At 43.1% G+C, this 18,727-nt stretch overlaps 1 protein-coding gene and 1 non-coding gene across 2 annotated transcripts; one reads left to right on the forward strand and one right to left on the reverse strand.

Annotated features, from left to right (window-relative positions):
- Positions 1–12,165: 12,165 nt before the first annotated feature.
- Positions 12,166–14,263, reverse strand: LOC122642633 (putative pentatricopeptide repeat-containing protein At5g52630). The gene has a single exon (XM_043836165.1). It carries the CDS (start codon positions 14,211–14,213, stop codon positions 12,375–12,377), a length of 1,839 nt encoding a protein of 612 aa, XP_043692100.1. The 5' UTR covers positions 14,214–14,263; the 3' UTR covers positions 12,166–12,374.
- A 2,346-nt stretch (positions 14,264–16,609) lies between these two features.
- On the forward strand, positions 16,610–16,691 carry TRNAS-GCU. Its single transcript has one exon. It is a non-coding gene; the product is annotated as a tRNA-Ser (tRNA).
- The last annotated feature ends 2,036 nt before the right edge of the window (positions 16,692–18,727 follow it).

The following is an 18,727-nucleotide window of genomic DNA, read 5'->3' on the forward strand; positions in this document are numbered from 1 at the left end:
TAATGTAGGGCAGGCAGATGGGAATGCCTTTGTAGAGGTGATAGGCCACATAGCCTACGAAGATGGAAGGCATGGTGCGGTGACCGGCTATAGGCACGATGTTGTCTTGCACAATCCGACTCAGTATCCGGGAGAATTGGCAAAAGAAGTCTCAGGCACTTTCTTCTCGAATGCCCCACGTGTAAGCTCCCTGTATAACTCCCTGTATGCCTCTCTCCTGAGAAAGGAGTAGGGATTCTTCCATGGTGCGCAGTAGGTCTTCTCTCCCCAGATGGCTACATTGAGGATGCCTGCCAACTGTGCCCCTGTGAAGGATATGGTGACTCCCTTGACATAAGAGAGGATCCGGTAATCTCGTGTGCCTAGGTTCTCGGTGTGCAGGTTGGCGTAGAAGTGACGAACGAGCTTGGGATAGAATGGCTCTGGAAGGTTGAGGAGGTTGGACCACCCCAGTGCTTCAAATCTCGGCCCTACTTTGTAGGCCTTGAGGTCTTCCAGTACCACATCTCTTCCCTCCAAGATATTCTTAAAGCGAAAGTGGTCTTGGTACATCTCCTGTTTCTCTAGGTCTTGGAACCATTGCGTATCCAAAGCAACTGGGGCAGCTTGTTCGGCCCGTGCACGCCTTGTTCTAGGAGCCATTTAGATTCCCTAACCTGCAACCAAGGAAGGCCAAGAATACAGAAACACATTAAGTCCATGCTTGGATATTAAGGTCTAAGCAAATATACAATGAAAAGAAACAAGGCAGTAGAACCTAGACCTTGATGCATGGCCACTATGTAGATGCAATCATAGAGGATAAAGGTACATGGCCACATTATGCTTGGAGAAGCATTATATCATACAAGCAATTAGTTCAAACAAAATTGGACTGAATTGAAAACAAAATTATACTATGAACCCAAAGAGGAAATTTTCAGAATTTGGTTGGAAGTTGAATGATATAGTACACAATATATATACATGGCCATAGTACACCTAACACATGAAGTTTATACTAAATACCTAGTTCAAGCAATATATGGAGCTAAATTGTGGTAAATAATGCTTGAATCTCTAAAAGAAAATTCAGATGTGATTCTTGAAGTTCCAATTTGCAAGAAATAAATAAGTAATGGCTTGAGACAACCCCAAATGATATACACCAAGCCTACCTAGCAAAACCGAACTTGAATTGGGCAAAAAGACATAGAATTTCGGTTAAGGTTTGGGGATTTCTCCAAAATCCAACCCAAACCCTTGGTGATGGTGCAAGATTGGGGGAAATGCCCCAACTAGGTTGCATATGAAGGGAAACGAAGGTAGGATGGACAAAAATCCATCTAAATAGCTAGGAGAAAACAAAAAAAAAAACCCAAATCTTATAAACCCGAAATGGAGTTTGGGGTTTCTCCATAATAGAAGTCGAAAGGAGAAAGAGATAGATCGATAGAGAGGGAAGAGGGCATACCTGAACTCGATCGGAGCTGTTGTGCGTGGATTGAGTGCCAAAAATCCACCTAGAAGGGAGAGGGAGCAAGGAACGAGTGCGGTTTTGGGTTCTCCAGAGCGTAGGGGGTGTTTGGAAAAAGAAATTTGGGTTTTGAAGGAGAGTTCGAGTGAGAAATTCTGTTTTTAGGCCATGCGGTTTTACACTCGGATGCAAGATTTTGAATCCGACTGTGAATCCGCGGATTCCCGAGACCAGCCTTTGGTCCTGTGAAGGTCGGATTTACACTCGGATGCAGCCTAGTGAAACCGCATGTAAATCCGACCCTGCCAGAAAAGGTTTTTTGGCCCTGTTTTGCTTAACCAACTTGTTTCTAATGTTTATTACCCTCATAATTGCTTCCCTTACCCCTCGTGTAACCTATGTTTACCTTTGCAAATCGATTTTTTGATTGGTTTGCTTAATATTGCAATTGTGCCTATAACTGTGGGTGTTGACTGTAACCAGGTGTGAACCATGGTTAATACACGGTCAAATGCCAACCGTTCTCCTGCTAGGGAAGAGGCCGGTGAGGCTTCGAATACGGTTCTACCGGTAGCACCGCCAATTAGTAATAATGCGGATGTCGCCGCGTTGTTGAGCAATAGGTTGCAATCCATGGAACGAGAGCATAGGGAGGCGCAACAAGAGCAGCGCCAATTTATGCAAAACATGACGGCTATGTTCCAAGCCTTTGTTAGGGAAAGGCAGCCAGTGCCTCCTCCTGTGCAAGTCAATCCTCCCCCACCTGCCCCTGTGGGTTCTGCTGTACCTAGTGTTCCTCTGGCTCAAGCCACTGCCGGAATTCCTTTGACACAAGAGGTGCCAGCACCTATTCTACCTTCCACTTCGTGGCTCCTTCGGTCCAAGCGGTGACTCGGCTTGGGTGGATCTTGCTAGGTTATCGGAGAGATTTGAAACATCGTCCTCCAACCTTCTACAAGATGGCCCATGATTCCTTTTTCCCGGCAACATTTATAAGGGATCTTGAGAGAATCTTTGAAGTGATACGATGCAATGACACGGACAAGATCCGGTGTGCTACCTACCGCTTCGGGGTGATTCTGATGCGTGGTGGCTCTCCTCTAAAGACCATTTTTGGGCAACTCACCCAGAGGCAACTTGGGCTCAATTCAAGGAAGTCTTCTTCAAAAATTTCTTCCCTCAAAACTTCCGTGATAGGAAGGAGTCTGAGTTTATGAGCTTCTTTCAAGGATCCAAATCGGTCCTTGAGTACCAGCAAGCTTTTGAGGAGCTGTTTTACTTCGCCCCGGTACACATGAAGGCCGAGAATGTGAAGGCTAGGAAGTTTGAGAAGGGGCTTAGACCTAGCATTAGTACTTCTGTGGTGCTACACAAGTACCCTACTTACGCTGAGACGGTCCAGGCCGCTAAGGTGATTGAGGACCAGCAGAGAGAGAATTACAGGGCCATTCAGGCTGGTAAAAGGCCCATGACCTCTCATGAACCTAGGGGATCCACAAAATTCCAAAAGAGAGGATCTTACACTACTACTTTTCCGGTCCAGTCCCGGAGGTCAGATGCAGTGCAAGCACCCAGGCCTACATCAACTCCTCACTATGGTTCCCAGACTCTTATATGTTACAATTGCAAGGAGTCCGGGCATATGGTTCGAGACTGTCCTCATCCGCGGATGATAGGTCCTCCAGGTGCAGCTACACAGAAGGCACCCCAAGCCAAGGCAGTTGTGCGTTCTCTTCTTCCTGCTCCGGCCCATAGATCTCAAGGTCGGGTGTATTCTGTGACAAATGAAGAGGCCCAGGCCGATCCCAGTGTTATTACAGGTAATGCACTCTACTCTTAAGATGTGCATATAATAGCTTTTGTTTCTATGATTGGTTATCTGTTGCTTGTCAGGTGTCGTTCTTGTTTGCTCTCAGCCTGCTTATGCTTTATTTGATTCGGGGGCATCACACTCTTTTGTGTCCCCTAGTTTTGCTAAGAAGATGTCCATTGAACCAAAGCTAATGGCCCAGAAACTGATAGTCAGTACACCAACGGGTAGCAAGGTTGAACTTAACTCGGTTTATGATCCTTGCCCGGTATGTGTGGGTGGTCACGGACTCGAAGCAAGCTTAGTGCTGCTGGATATGAAAGACTTTGATGTGATTTTGGGAATGGATTGGCTATCAACTCACAAAGCCAGTCTAATCTGTTCAGAGAGGAAGGTTCTATTCAAACCAGCTGAAGGTGAAGAGTTTGTGTTTATGGGTACTAAGCGGGAGAGACCCAAGAAAGTTATCATCTCGCCCTCCAAGTACGGTTGTTGGCGGAGGGATGTCGGTGTTATCTAGCATCTGTGATAGACACTGAAGCCAAAGGCAGGCCTTTGGAAGAGTTGTACGTGGTGAAAGACTTTCCAGATGTCTTTCCTGAGGATCTAACGCGGTTGCCACCAGATCGCGAGACAGAGTTCATGATAGATCTGATTCCTGGTGCAGCCCCAGTATCCAAGGCACCTTACAGGATGGCCCCAACTGAGCTAAAGGAGCTACAAGAGCAGTTGAAGGACCTGTTGAAGAAGGGTTTCATTAGACCCAGTGTATCTCCTTGGGGAGCACCTGTGTTGTTTGTGAAAAAGAAGGACGGTAGTATGCGTCTGTGCATTGACTACCGTGAGCTCAACAAATTGACAATCAAGAACCGGTATCCTTTGCCTAGGATCGATGACCTATTCGATCAACTACAGGGTGCGAAGGTGTTCTCGAAAATTGATCTCCGGTCAGGGTACCATCAGTTGAAGATCAGAAATAGTGATATCAGCAAGACAGCATTCAGATCTCGCTATGGTCATTATGAGTTCTTGGTCATGTCCTTCGGGCTGACCAATGCCCCGGCCGCCTTTATGGAGTTGATGAACCGGGTGTTCCACGATGTTCTAGACAAGTATGTCATTGTCTTCATTGATGACATCTTGGTCTATTCCAAGAGCTCAAGCAGAGGCTGGTTTCCGCTCCAGTACTTACCATTCCTAATGGTACTGGAGGGATGGTAGTCTACAGTGATGCATCTAAAATGGGCTTGGGTTGTGTTCTAATGCAAGATGGGAAGGTAGTGGCCTATGCTTCTCGGCAATTGAAGGACTATGAGAAGAACTACCCGACCCATGATTTGGAGTTTGCCGCTGTGGTTTTCGCTCTGAAGATCTGGAGACATTATTTATATGGTGAGAAGAGCGAAATATACAGTGATCACAAGAGCCTCAAATACTTCTTTACACAAAAGGAGCTCAATATGAGGCAGCGACGGTGGTTGGAGTTGTTGAAAGATTATGATTGTACTATCCATTACCACCAGGCAAGGCAAATGTAGTAGCGGATGCGCCGAGCCGGAAATCTCGGTCCTTGTCATGGCATCACTAGCGACCGGTGAGAAACTCATCGAGGAAGCTAGAAGGATGGACCTGGAATTTCTGGTTGATGGTGTTACCTTATCTCTATCAGCTTTATCAATACAATCCACACTGGTAGGGCGAATTCAATCAGCCCAGGCTTCTGATGAGGAGATTCAAAAGGTTATTGAGGCTATCAAGGGGGACACGCAGGGGAAGCTGGATTTTACTTTAGCAGTGGTGTTCTCATGTTCGGACAACGGCTATGTGTTCCTAGTAACCCTCGGTTGAGGAAGGAAGTGTTAGCGAGGCCCATGACTCTCCCTATTCTATTCATCCAGGTAGTACGAAGATGTATAGAGATCGAAGGAATATTCTGGTGGAGTGGAATGAAGAGGGATGTGGCTGAGTATGTGGCAAAATGTCTTACTTGTCGAGCAGGTGAAGGCGGACAGACAGCGACCTCATGGCCTCTTACAGTCATTGCCTGTTCCAGAGTGGAAGTGGGAGCATGTTACCATGGATTTTGTCACCGGGTTGCCCCGCACGCCTAGAGGTGTCGATACCATATGGGTTGTCGTTGACAGATTGACAAAGACGGCTCACTTCATCCCCATGAAGATTACCTATTCGATGGACAAGCTGGCCCGCTTGTACATTGATAATGTAGTTCGTCTGCATGGAGTTCCTGTGAGCATCATCTCCGATCGGGATCCCAGATTTACATCTAAGTTCTGGGGAGGGTTTCAGAAGGCAATGGGTACACTGTTGAGTTTTAGTACAGCCTTCCACCCTCAAACCGACGGACGATCGGAGAGGACTATTCGGACATTGGAAGATATGCTCCGAGCTTGTGCCATTGATATGCAAGGCAGCTGGGACGAGCATCTCTCACTTATTGAGTTTGCTTACAATAATAGTTACCAGGCTACTATAGGCATGGCACCGTTTGAGGCTCAGTATGGGAAGAAGTGTCGGACACCGTTATATTGGGACGAAGTAGGTGAACGGCGTATTCTTGGACCCGAGTTGATTCAGGCAACATGCGAGAAGGTGGACTTGATTCGTGAGCGGATCAAGGCGGCTCAGTCCAGGCAGAAGGGTTATGCAGACTTGAGACGGAAGGACCTTGAGTTCACTGTTGGCGATAAAGTGTTCCTTAAGGTATCACCCTCCAAAGGGGTGATGCGTTTCAGCAAGAAGGGCAAGCTGAGTCCGAGATTTATAGGACCTTTTGAGATCCTTGCACGGATTGGACCGGTGGCATATCGGTTAGCACTCCCTCCATCTTTAGAAGGTGTGCACGACGTCTTCCACGTGTCTATGTTGAGGAAGTATGTCCATGATCCAAGCCATGTATTGACGCATGAACCACCAGAACTTGCGGCCGACATGTCCTATAAAGAGCTGCCTGAAAAGATTTTGGACAGCAAGGTTGTTCATCTTCGCAACCGGCCCATTCATTATGTGAAGATAAAATGGTGCAACCATCCGGAAGAGGAAGCTTCTTGGGAGGCAGAGGTAGAAATGCGGGCGAAATACCCTTTTCTTGCCTATTTACAAGGTACGTCAAATTTCGAGGACGAAATTTCTTATAAGGTGGGGGGGGATGTTATACCCGTACCCCGGGATATAATTAAATATCATTTCTTCTCGTGACGTGTAGATACCGCTGCCATGTATGCTGGTGACCTGTTCTCCATGATGGTCAAACCTAGCTACAAAATCGTTGACCACAGCACGGGTTTGCCTGTGGAGGAAAGATTCCTCAACCGCCAGTGGGGAAAGTTCGTGGACGGCGACTTCGTCGACTACCCTCCAAGTACCAGCCCGGGAAGCGAGGAGTTCAGGAGAGAGCATCCTGGACCGTCACCTCAGCTGGATATTTCGTTCGGTGATGAGCTTAGCGTTGCCGTGGCAAAGCTGTTCGGGGTCATGGGTAATAAACCATGACAGGGGGAAAAGTAAGTTCTAGCCTCAAGTCTTATTAATTATTCTTCCCTTGGTAACCTCGAAGTACGGGTCCGGGCTTGAACCGCTCGAGCTATTTCATGAGAGAAGGGAATAATTTAAGTTCGGGTCCCGCGTACCTTTAGGAAGTACATTGGGGACTTATACCCATCTCATATGAGCCCATCTAAGAATGGGCTTTTCCTTAATTAAGGTTGTGGGCAGGCCCATTTAACCTATTGGCCCAATGATGGGTTATTCCATCCACTTACCCACATAGGACTAATGGGTTGACCCATTAGGCCTCATGACCCATTTGACTAAGGGTACCCATAGACCCATTTATTATAAAGAGAGGAGGGGGGGGAGAGAACATTACTTCTTCTTCAACATCCTCTTCTACCCTAAATCGTGGAGGAGAGAAAGAGGAGAGAAAGAGGAGAGAAAGAGAAAGAGGAAGGAGAGAGAGGCTTGGAGGAAGGTGGAGACCCCATCTCTTGGGCAGAAATTGTGGAGCTCTCATCTTGGGGGTAGGTAAGCTTCTTCCTTCTTCTATTTTGGATTTCAAAAAGGGGTTGGGTAATGGGAGAGATTGACCTAGATCTCTCTTGGAACCTAGGGAGTAGATGGAGCTTTAAAGCCAAGCTATGGTGGAGTTAGTTCACTCCATTATGAGCTCTAATGTGAGGGTTCTCATTGCCATTTGGGGGATTTAAGGTTGGACCCTAAGGAGCTTAGGATAGAGTTTTCTAGAAGTCCTTGTGCCTTAAAAACCACTTGAAATGGGGTCCTTGGAGGGGAATCCTTCGGATTTTGGACCTGAAGGTGTAAGGGTTACATGTGATTTCAGACCTGCAAGAAACCCCCCTGAAACTACCTTCCCGAGAAGGATTCTGTGAAGGTCGGATTTACACTCGGATTCAGTTTTTCAAACCACATCTCGCATCCGACCTTGGCAAAAATTGTCCTGAGCCCCCGTGAAGCTCGGATTTACACTTGGATTCGTTTTTCGAAACCACATCCGCATCCGACCTTGACTAAAAGCGTCCCGGTTTCCTAGGATTTACATGTGGTTGCGAATTTGGGCATGAAACCACTCCTGCAACCACTTCGTCTCTGAAACCTTATACTTAAGTGTTTATGGGAGATCTTTTGGGGATCCGTTCCTTTCGCTCGTTTAACCTTATTCCACTCTTTGTATAGGTTAAAATATTCACTTTTGTGGCTTATTGCTTGATCGAGGCGACAACTGATAAACTGGGTGCTTGGCATATACGTTGTGAGTGGGTTTGGTTGTTTGGGCTTGTTATTACTATTGCACTATATATTATGTACTCATTATAATTAATAAGCATGTGTGCGCATATTGCATAATTTTATATCTATTTGTTATAATGTTGATTGGTAATGTTGTATCTTGATGGGTCTCGGTGCCGGTGGGTACCGGTGCCGGAACCCCGAACTCTATAAACACTTATGAAGAAATTATGTTGAATGTCATGTTGAACTGTATGCGCCGTGCCGTGCTGGTAACCGGGCACTAAACCAGATGAAAAGTTGATGCGCCCGGATTACCTCTCGGGACGATAGGACTTGCATGTAGTATATTTGTGGCTAGGATTTCACACCCTTATGCTACGACCCTTACCAACAGGGGTTTAGGTGTTGGGTAATCAGTACACCGGATTCTGTGGAGGTGGGAGAGGCCAGTCATGGTAGTATTGGTTATCAGGGGTCTGCCACTGAGTGGTCTTGGAGGCTTCGATCGGCGTAGGTCCCACGTGACAATTGAGGTTTCATTGTGGCGATAAGTTAAGTGACCCACAGTGTCTCCCGAGTTGTCACAGTAGCATATGCCATTGACTTAGTTGTTTGTTAGGTGGAAAAATGGACTTAACATGTGCATGCATCATTGGACTATGTGAATTGCGTGTTTGTGCATTCCCATCCCCTCACTGGCTCAGTGGAGCTAACCCCCTCGTGCGCACATTTTTTTAGATTATGGTGCAGGTGACGGATATCTCGCGGGACTTGGAGTTCAGCCCTCGGGATACGATGAGATCGGTGAGGAGGAACCGGAGGCCGTGTTTGAGGAACATGGCGACGGGTGTCCTTGCGATGATTGTGCCTACGGGCCGTGAGGATATTCGGGACTCGATCCCTTTTGATTACTTTTGAGGCTAAGGCCTATGGTGAAATACTTACTGTAATACCATTTTTGATAGTTATTAGATGATCATTGGAAATGTAACTAATTACTGTATTTATCATCTAGCTTTGAACATCTTGTAACTATTCGATTTATACGCTTCCGCAATACTACTGATCCTTGGAATGTAATATTCCTCTTTTCTGCATTCTAATGTTACATTGTGTTAATATTGGATATGACTGTGCGTTGGGACACTGTGTCAGTGATCCGGGCGGTTTAGTAGGATGACACGCGTCGTCCTAGTCACCCTTTATATGATATTATATTCCTTGTCTGGAATAGGGGCGTGACAAAAAAAGTCCTCTCAAAAGATATGAAGGTTTGGAGCTGCTATAAACTCAACACTTTCAGCAAACCCTAATCTTAGTTAATTGCAAACGACCTTCTGGTTCTGCAGACATGAACAAGTGACTTTGACCTTGGTAGATGGTCAGTAACTGATGATTTTATGGGTTCATAAACAACTTCTGTATTCTACAGTTAATTTATCAGGTGAACTTAGTGCATCAAGGAGATAGTGCCCAAAGGTTTTCTCCAACAGTGGTGGTATTGACAATAGGCAACCACTGTTTTTTGTACAAAATTAAGAATTACAAAACAAAATTTTAAGTATCCATTTCTATCAAGCAGATGTTTCATGCTTTTATTCTTCTAAATTAAAATTTACTGAGAATGATGATTGGTTCTCTCCCATTTATAGAGTTTACATCTCTTTCTTTTTTTTTTTTCTCCTTCTGTCTATGCAAACTAATAAAATTACAAAGGTGGCAATTACTATCACTCTCCTATATTTACTTGAAGTCCCCTACCCTAAACTTCTTTTCTGATTCCCCCAGAAAAGCAAAGTTCCACCTCTCCTTCTCCCTTGGTATTTTTAAATCCCCAGATTACCCCTGATGCCCTTCCCTCTCCTCCTGTATTCCCCCTCCAGCAGCCCACTGCTGCCCCGTCACCACCCCCTACCCTGCCCTCTACATCTTCCCCCACTCCTGCCTCCCCCTCCCTGCTTCTCCCTCCCATCTCTTTCACAATCCCCATCCCTGCCCCTCTCAGCAACCCCAGTCCGACTCCCCTCTGTTTTCCATACCCCACCCAACCCTGTCCCACAACCCTACCCCACCCCCCTCTATTTTTACTCCCAACCCCATATGCAAACCAGCCTTCTCCCCCCCCCCCCTGCCTCCCGATAAAATTCTTTAAAAATATATGATGAAGATTAAAAAAGTAGGAAAGGGGGACCTTCTTTCTCATTTCAGCAGGTTTGGGGTGGGGATTGTGAAAGGGATGGGGGTGGGAGGCAGGGGTGGGGGGAGATGCAGAGGGCAGTGGTTTCTCTTGATTAGAATGGTTAACGTACACATATCTTCTTGTATAACAGGAAAGAAGAGGGGTGGAGAAAAAAAGGGAATAAATGGCCATTGAATTTCAAATCCACATAAACAAAACCAACAAAAAAAATTGAAACGAAAAATTGAAGATCAACAACCTATTACACAAAGATGGTAAAAATAATATGCAAGTAGTACTTCTCAATCTACATCGCCGACTCTCCTCATCTCCATCCATCGGAAATGTTCAAGAATCAGAATAAAGAAGCAAAAAAACCTGAATCATCTAAAAGAATAAATAATGCAAACTGCCTAAGAAGATTTCTCATGGCCTTCTCTTCTTACAAGTCCGGCAATTTGAAAATTATTCGTCTATGAACAGATTCTAGAAGCCCGACATCGTCGATGGACTAATCATAGACATTGTCTTATTCAGCAGAGAGATTCAAATCCAAGGAGACACATGGGCTTGTTTCTTTCTCAGATTCTGCTTTCTTCTCTTCTTCTGTCTCACCTGACTTTTGCTTCACAGGAGGAGAGCAAGCTCTGGATCTTGAGCTGAAGCTTTTACAACTCAAAATGACGATCACACCTCTAAGTAGAATTTCTTCACCATTCGAATTGGTTATTCACCAGACAATTGCTCTTTTAATACCCAAATGAGAGCAATACCCAACTTGCTCTATATGCTTCACTACAAAGGCATGGTGGGGATTACTGCAAACTGCTTTGGCAAATCTCCCCAGATAGCAACAACTTGAATCATCCCTTGATCTTTTGTTTCTGAAATCATCGGTGCCATCGGCCCTAGTAAATGAGAAACTGCTCAGGCTGAGTGAGATGAAGAGAGCTTGCGAACCAAACACAAGGCCAGCAAGCTCTCTTGCAATCTTCTCTTTTCCTTCCACATCAACAGAGGTAGGGTGGGGGACGAAAAACAGAGGGGTTTGGGGCGGGGATTGTGAAAGGGATGGGAGTGGGAGGCAGGGAGGGATGGGCAGGGGAGGGGGGAGATGCAGAGGGCAGGGGGCAGGGAAGATGGTGGTGGCGAGCGACGGTGGGCTGCTGGAGGGGGAATATGAAAGGAGATGGGAGGGTACCAGAGGTTCTCTGGAGATTTTAAAATATCAAGGGAGAAGGAGAGGTGGAACTTTGAGTAAATATAGGGTAAGTATAGGGGAGTGATAGTAATTGCCCCAATTACAAACACTAATTCTAATAATAGAAGGATAGAAAGGGCACAATGTAGAGCGGATATCCCCAAGGGGTTGAAATCTTCCAGGAATTTGTTCTTAGCTCAGAAATGGGGAGTGCATCCTATGTGGACTGGAGAAGTAATGTCCTGATGGGATGAGTATTGTGTGTGTGTGTGTGGGGGGGGGGGGGGGGAGGGGTATTTGGGCCATTTTGTTTCATTTGTTTTCTTGGGAAATTGTGCATTTTACTTGGCTACGGGCCTTGGCTGTAGCCTTCAGTTTTGGAGCCCCCAGGGCTTGGTGAATTCAGCCCAAATCTTGGTAGGCTGCCTTTGATTGTGTATATATTTTTCCTCTTTTGCGATAAACATATCACCAAAAAAAAAAAAGAAAAAGAGAAGGGCACAATGTTTGTAGTACAAATAAAATATTCATTGATATAAATAATGGAAGAAATTTTGGAAAGATATTTGCAATGAAGAACAATTTGAGACATGAAATGGGTGTGTGAATAATAACATTTAAAAAAAAAAATAGTGAAATCTGTATAGGTTATTATGATTACAACTATCTGATTGGTAGGAGAGTTGATGCCAATATACTATTACGAGGAAAAGTAATGGAGGAAGCTGTTGACCATAGATAGTGACATTGGATGATATAGCTAGTGAAAATCAGCTTTGTTCCTCATTTCTTACCAGAAAACAATCAATGTAATAGTTTTCTTACAATGCAATTACCTCTATAGTCTGGGAAACAAGGTGTTTTTGTCAGATAATATCTGCTTGCTTTTTGAGATTGTCACTATTCTAATTTTCTTCTTGTGAATAGAAGCTGAACCCTACCAAAACGAAATAAGCAAAAACTACCAATAATCACCACAGGAGCAAGTGCCACCCTCAAACCGATGGAATCTATTGTTATCCCTCACGATTATTGTTCTTGAGGTACACTTGGACATGAATTTTATTGCAGTGTGACAATCACCACATACACGCAAGTTCTTCATGACCCGAATTGGTCTTCCTGGCGGGAAGGTGATGAGACCAAAAGCAATTGCTAACCTCTCACTGTGATACCCAATTGCCTGCTTTTTTTCCTCACTATCAACAGCCCGTAAAACGAAACTTGTGTCAGCAACATAACCGGATCGTTCCATTTCTTGCCCCAATTCCTCCAACTTCCAATAGATCTCTTCAGTTTTTGGGTGAGATCTATCTGCTGCTGCAAATGTGTGCACTTTATTGCCCTCCTCAACCCAACTCAAACCAGTTTCCTTTTTCACCCCTCGGTCCCTCAACATCTTCCTTGCCTTGGCTGCCTCCTCCCATTTGCCTGCAGCTGCATAAGCGTTTGACAATAACACATGGAGGCCTGAACTTACAGGGCCAATTTCGAAAACCTTATCAGCTGCAAAGGCCGCCAACTCTGTGTTCCCATGGATCTGACACCCAGTCAGCAAAGCTCCCCAAACTGATTCTGTTGGTTCCACTGGCATTTCCTTAATAATTGTGGCTGCCTCCTCCAGTTTGCCTGCACGGCCTAGTAAGTCTACCATGGAAGCATAGTGCTGAGCACCCGGTTGAATACCATGCTTCTTCATGAGGTCAAAGTAGAATTGGCCTTTTTCTACGAGTCCTGCATGACTACAAGCATACAACACGCACAAGAAAGTGATGAAGTTTGGCCGGATCCCATCATTCTCCATCTGATTAAACAAGTCAAATGCTTTCTGTGTATGAGAATGCTGAGCACAAGCAATCAGCATTGAATTCCACATGCCAAGATTTCTTACTGCTATCTCATCAAAAACACGGTAAGCTTCTTCGATTACTCCACACTTGGAATACAAGGATATCAAAGAACTACCCACGAAGCTTGAGGAGTCGAAGCTCATTTTCAGACACAAACCGTGTATCAGCTTACCCAATTCAAGAAGTGTTGAATTGCCACAGACCCGTATTATACTCGAAAAAGTAAAATCATTCACACCCAAATCCTCCATTAATGCTTGTTTAAAGAGCTTTAAAGCCTCTTCATCCTCACCCAACTGGGCATACCCATATATCATCCCACTCCAAGAAACCACATTCTTCTCCGGCATTTCATCAAACATCCGACGAGCGTATTTAATTTCCCCACATTTGGCATACATATCGACCATCGAGCTACCAACAAACACATCCGAGTCGAATCCCATCTTCACAACAAGAGAATGTATAGACTGTCCAATATCCGGTCTCGAGAGAATACCACACGCTTTCGTCGCGCTAGGGAATATATGATCATCTGGTCGAATTCCATTATCAAACATTTTTCGAAAAAATTCAAGCGACAGCAGAGGGAGCTCATTTTGGGCAAAAGTAGAGATGATGGAGCTCCAAGAAGTGGCTAGCTTTCGAGGAATTTCATCAAAAACTTGGCGGGAATCGTAAGGCCGTTGGCATTTTGAATAGAAGTTGATGAAATGGTTAGATAGGAGAGGAATAGTTTGCTTTCCGGATTTGATAACGTTCGCATGGATCTGCTGGCCTTTGGAGAGAGACCTGGAGTGGGTGAGAGTAAGCAGAAGATCGCAGATGTTTCGGTAGCTCTGTTCGAAACTTTCTTCTGCGGTGTTTGCGAGATGGGTAGTTGTAGCATTCGAGATTGGGAGATGATGGGCTGGTGATTGGAAGGATCTTTTGTGAATCTGAAGAAGCATCAGAATCTGCAGACTGTGGTTCGGAGCTATGAAGCTGCAAGCTCATTTGACCGAAGAGGCTTACGGTAACGACGATCACCTGGTAGAAATTTAAAGTTTTGAATACTTGAACCACTCCTGCGACCCAAAATAAACACACTGGAGTACAAGACCGAGGCTTGGAATGGGCTTACACAAGATTTAACGAATGCTGAGCCCAGGCCCATATAAGCCCCCTATAGCTTTCCTTCAGCCGTGATGGGAGCTGGAGGATCCAGCCCAGCCAAAAATGGGGGTGTTTGGGTCATTTCACAGGCGGGGGGCCGAACCCAAAAGACCGACCAGACTAAACCGGGAGAAGTTGAAACTGACTGAACCAAACTGCTGGTCAGTCGGTTTCAATTTTAATTTTAGGAAAAATTTTTGATTTGGTTTGATTTGATCTGAATCAATTTGACAGATACGATTTAACCGAAATTGGGAAAACCCGATAAAATTTGATTTTTTAATATATGAAAAACTGAAAATAGACCTATAAGAAATTTTTTAGATAAACCAATAAGGGACCGGAACTGACCGAACTGATAGCTATCAGTTTTGGTTTGGATTTTATAGAGCGATTAGTTTTCGGCCGTTTTCGGACTAGCTTGATTTATGCTAAACTACTGATGAGACCGAATGAAATCGAACCGAATCAACTATTTGACACCCCTAGAATTAGGGGTGTAACCGAGCTAGGTTGGGCCAGGCTTTGGATATCCCAAGCTTGACCCGAGGTTCCAAATCAACTCCTCGATGTTGGATTGGATGATTCAACCCATACCCATATCTACTAGACTTAGGGTAAGCCGGGGCTTGGCCTTATTTTTGCTATGTGAAGCAGTTTTTTGTCCAGGAGTGTGGTCTATGTCAGCACTCCCATGAGTCTATCTTCCTCCTCTTCAAAACAACAGGACATAGATGCCTTTTCATATGGGAAGAGAAAGATAGAGTCATGGGATTGCTAGCATAGGCCCCACTCCAGGAGAGAGTTCTTTTTCCCTTCTGTTATTTTTATGTTATTTTTTAGGGGTATGTTTACATTCACAGTCCACTCTTCAAACATTAGATAGACACTCATGAGAATCGAGTATTCCTATCCAAAGTTCAAGTGTTGACCATGTTTCATGCACGAAGAAACCTTTTTTACCTATTTTTTTATATACAAAATATAAGTAAATATATTTTTAAACCTAAAAGTGTATATATTTAATGGGTGCATCATTTTATAACCAAAATGGTGACGTGAAAGAGTCTTTCGATAGTTTCTTATTTTATTCACAAAAGTTATTCAAAGAAATCGTAAAAATTGGTTTTCAAAACAATTTGAAAGTCACTTATTATTATGTCATTATTATTGCATATTTTTTTTCGCGTAGACTTGTGAAGTGAGAGGATTTAACCATGTTGAAAAAAAAAAAGTGTATTATACTAAGAGGGAAAAAAATGTAAGGTTATAATTTTTTTGATCCACCCGATTACAACAATATGTTTTCATATTAAATATATTAAATCATTGGTGTACACTAAATGTATTAGGGGTGCAATTGGGTTGGGCCCAGCCGAGGGTTCCTAAGGCTCAGCCTAAGCCCAACCCCGACCTTAAGCCAAGCTAGCATATCTCAATCTTGTCGGGCTTGACCCTTTTTTCTGTTAAATTTAACACAAAAATATGGATATGTTTAACAAATTAAATTTGGGCAAGAGATTGTTGCCAGGTCTTATAGCCCCTACACCAACGCCCCTTACACCAATGCAGAGGCCAATGAGAGTGTGCGTAGAGGCATCTGCCTTGATGGGATTTTATACTTCACAAGAGATGGGATTGTAATTTCGCACACTCCTACGTACAGGTGCAGGAACCACACAACTATCCAGTATTCTTTTTTCCATTAAATTAATGATATATACTAAAGGACTGAGTTTCCCTCCACCCACAGTGAATGGGGTCCCATTCACCGAGGGGTGTGAGAGGACGAGATTGGGTACGGGAGGATATTTTGGAACATATTAAAACCCTAAGAGGGTTTTGTGAACCCTAGGATAGTGGGTGAACCATCCTCTATTTTGGAACATACTAAAACCCTAGAAGGGGTTTCTTCTTTCTCTACCACTTCACCGCGGATGATGGAAATTTATCATCCCTCCAACTTACCCGACAAAATTATCTACATAACCCTTAATTCATACTTAATTCTTCACAATTGCCCTTGTGCACTTTTATCCTCATAATATATGAGATTTCTTATGCCAAAGATCTCATGGGCTTTTTCCAGTGGAGCGCGGAGCAACATGCCAAGTTGTTAGAATGTCTGTTGAGTTGTGAAAGGATATATAAGTAGTTATATATTTAAACAAGAGAATTTATGTCTATCAACGTCGCTTTGGCCGAGTGGTTAAGGCGTGTGCCTGCTAAGTACATGGGGTTTCCCCGCGAGAGTTCGAATCTCTCAGGCGACGTTTTAAGTCTTTTTATGTTTTCTGTTATGGGTTATTTGTTCCAATGAACTCTAATTTTTATGGGTTGTTTAGTCTAAAAAGAAAAGGAAAAATACAATCCCTTGGAACTTGAAAAGGACCCATTAAAGCATTAACATAAAAAGATGATCTTTTGGCAGTTTGCAGATTTGCTGCCCTAGCTAGATAAATGACACCTTTTTTGTACCCAAGGACGAGAGCTTTAGATGATCTTCCCTTATTCATTACACAATAAAATCAACAAAAAAAAAAAAAAAAAAAAAAACTCTCCACCAACTCATCTAAGAATCTTAGGGTCTAGTATATTATTGCTTTCCATAATTATTATTGGGTCTAAATTATAATTGGATCGAATTTTAGGTTTATTATATATGTATAGTGATAAAATTATAATTGTATGGGATTAGGGATTTTAAAGTAACCCGTATATTAACTCTGTGAGAAAAACCTAGACATAGGGAAAGGAGATCACATTGTGAGGTATAGAGTGGTGTAGAGAGTTTTTATGATTTAACGAAAATCTCTAACTTTCCCACGTTAAACTCATCGTATTGTTTACTTGGTTTCTTCATTGTGGTTGTACATTCATTCCCAACAAGTCTATCGAATAGGAATTCTGTATATCACACTCTTGATTGCTTCACATTACATTTCTTTCATACCTTACACCTAATAATCCAAAGAATATCCTCAACTACTAAATCTATTTAGCTATTACTCCATTAGAATTGCAAGAAATAAACACCTTTGAGTTACAATACCTTTGAGTTACAATATAAGTTGGTTAATGTTGGTCATATTTGGATGGAAGGATTACCTCCTTTGTTGAAACATAATGATTTTTTTTTCTTTTTTGGGGATATATAAGTACGCCCCAAAGAGAGTTGAACTCATGACCTCTTAATTGCGAGGTGTTGGTCCTTGCCAACTATGGGATTCTTCCAATAAACTACCTCCACTAAACATGGCCAAATACGAAACAGCTTGATTAGAGAGCAAACTAGTATGTTATGACCTGTAGGTTTTATGACATTGGAGGGCGAAGAATTTTGTAAATTTTGTTTACTTTTTCTTGAAGAGCTACCTCATGGGATATTCTCATCCTTTACTAGCTCATGCCACTATTTTCTCTCTACATTAATGATATGTATTTATTCTGCATATGAGAGGGCGGGCCTTGGTGCAAAGGTAAGGTTGCTCCATTGTGATCAAGTGGTCAAGGGTTCGAATATGGAAATAGCCTCTCTACAAAAGTAGGGGTAAGGTTGCATACATTATGACCCTCCCCAGACCCCACAATGGCGGGAGTCTCTTGCATTGGATACGCCCTTTAATTTATTCTGCATATGAACACAAAAACAACTGCTAAGGAAAAAAATAAAGTCAAAATCACATACGTACCACTGAACTCCTTTGTTTTTGACATTCAAAATTAATAACAAAACCTTTCCCTTTTTAGGGCTGGGAAGGTGAGGGTTTGTATTATAGTTTAGGAAAGCATAAGGTCTATATGATTTTGACATTCATAAAAACTATGAGTTCATACTCTTAAAGTAAAGGGTTTTCTTCCATGTAACTATGTTTAGTTAAGTATAACGCTTCACTATTTGTCACCTGAAAGTACATGGGTGTTAGTCCCTGTGATAAAGTACCACACAAGCATCTCATTGGTGCAATTTCAGCTTAAAATGAGTATAACGCTTCCGACAGATATTATTTGTTGTAGACACTGCATAAGATTAACAAGAAAATTTAAAGAGTTTAATCTTCTAATTTTATGCATGGAAAGAGACATAGTATATAACTTTAGAAAGAAAAATAACACACATAGTTTGTTATATTTGACTAACTCTGATTATATTATAAAAAAAAATAGAGCTTGGAGCCAAAGAAAAATTGTAGAATAGTTGTTTTATAGTTGTTTTATGAGAACTAACTGTATAAACATGCTCTAAAGAAATAATTTTCCATGATCACATCCATGAAACATAAATTATTCTGTTAAAACCATTGCATTA

This window comes from Telopea speciosissima, chromosome 10 (assembly GCF_018873765.1).
Source record: "Telopea speciosissima isolate NSW1024214 ecotype Mountain lineage chromosome 10, Tspe_v1, whole genome shotgun sequence".
Classification (NCBI taxonomy): Eukaryota; Viridiplantae; Streptophyta; class Magnoliopsida; order Proteales; family Proteaceae; genus Telopea; species Telopea speciosissima.

What these genes read in the sequence shown, in the direction of transcription:
- LOC122642633 (XM_043836165.1), bottom strand. Translation starts at nt 14,213, where the DNA reads ATGCTTCTTCAGATTCACAAAAGATCCTTCCAATCACCAGCCCATCAT.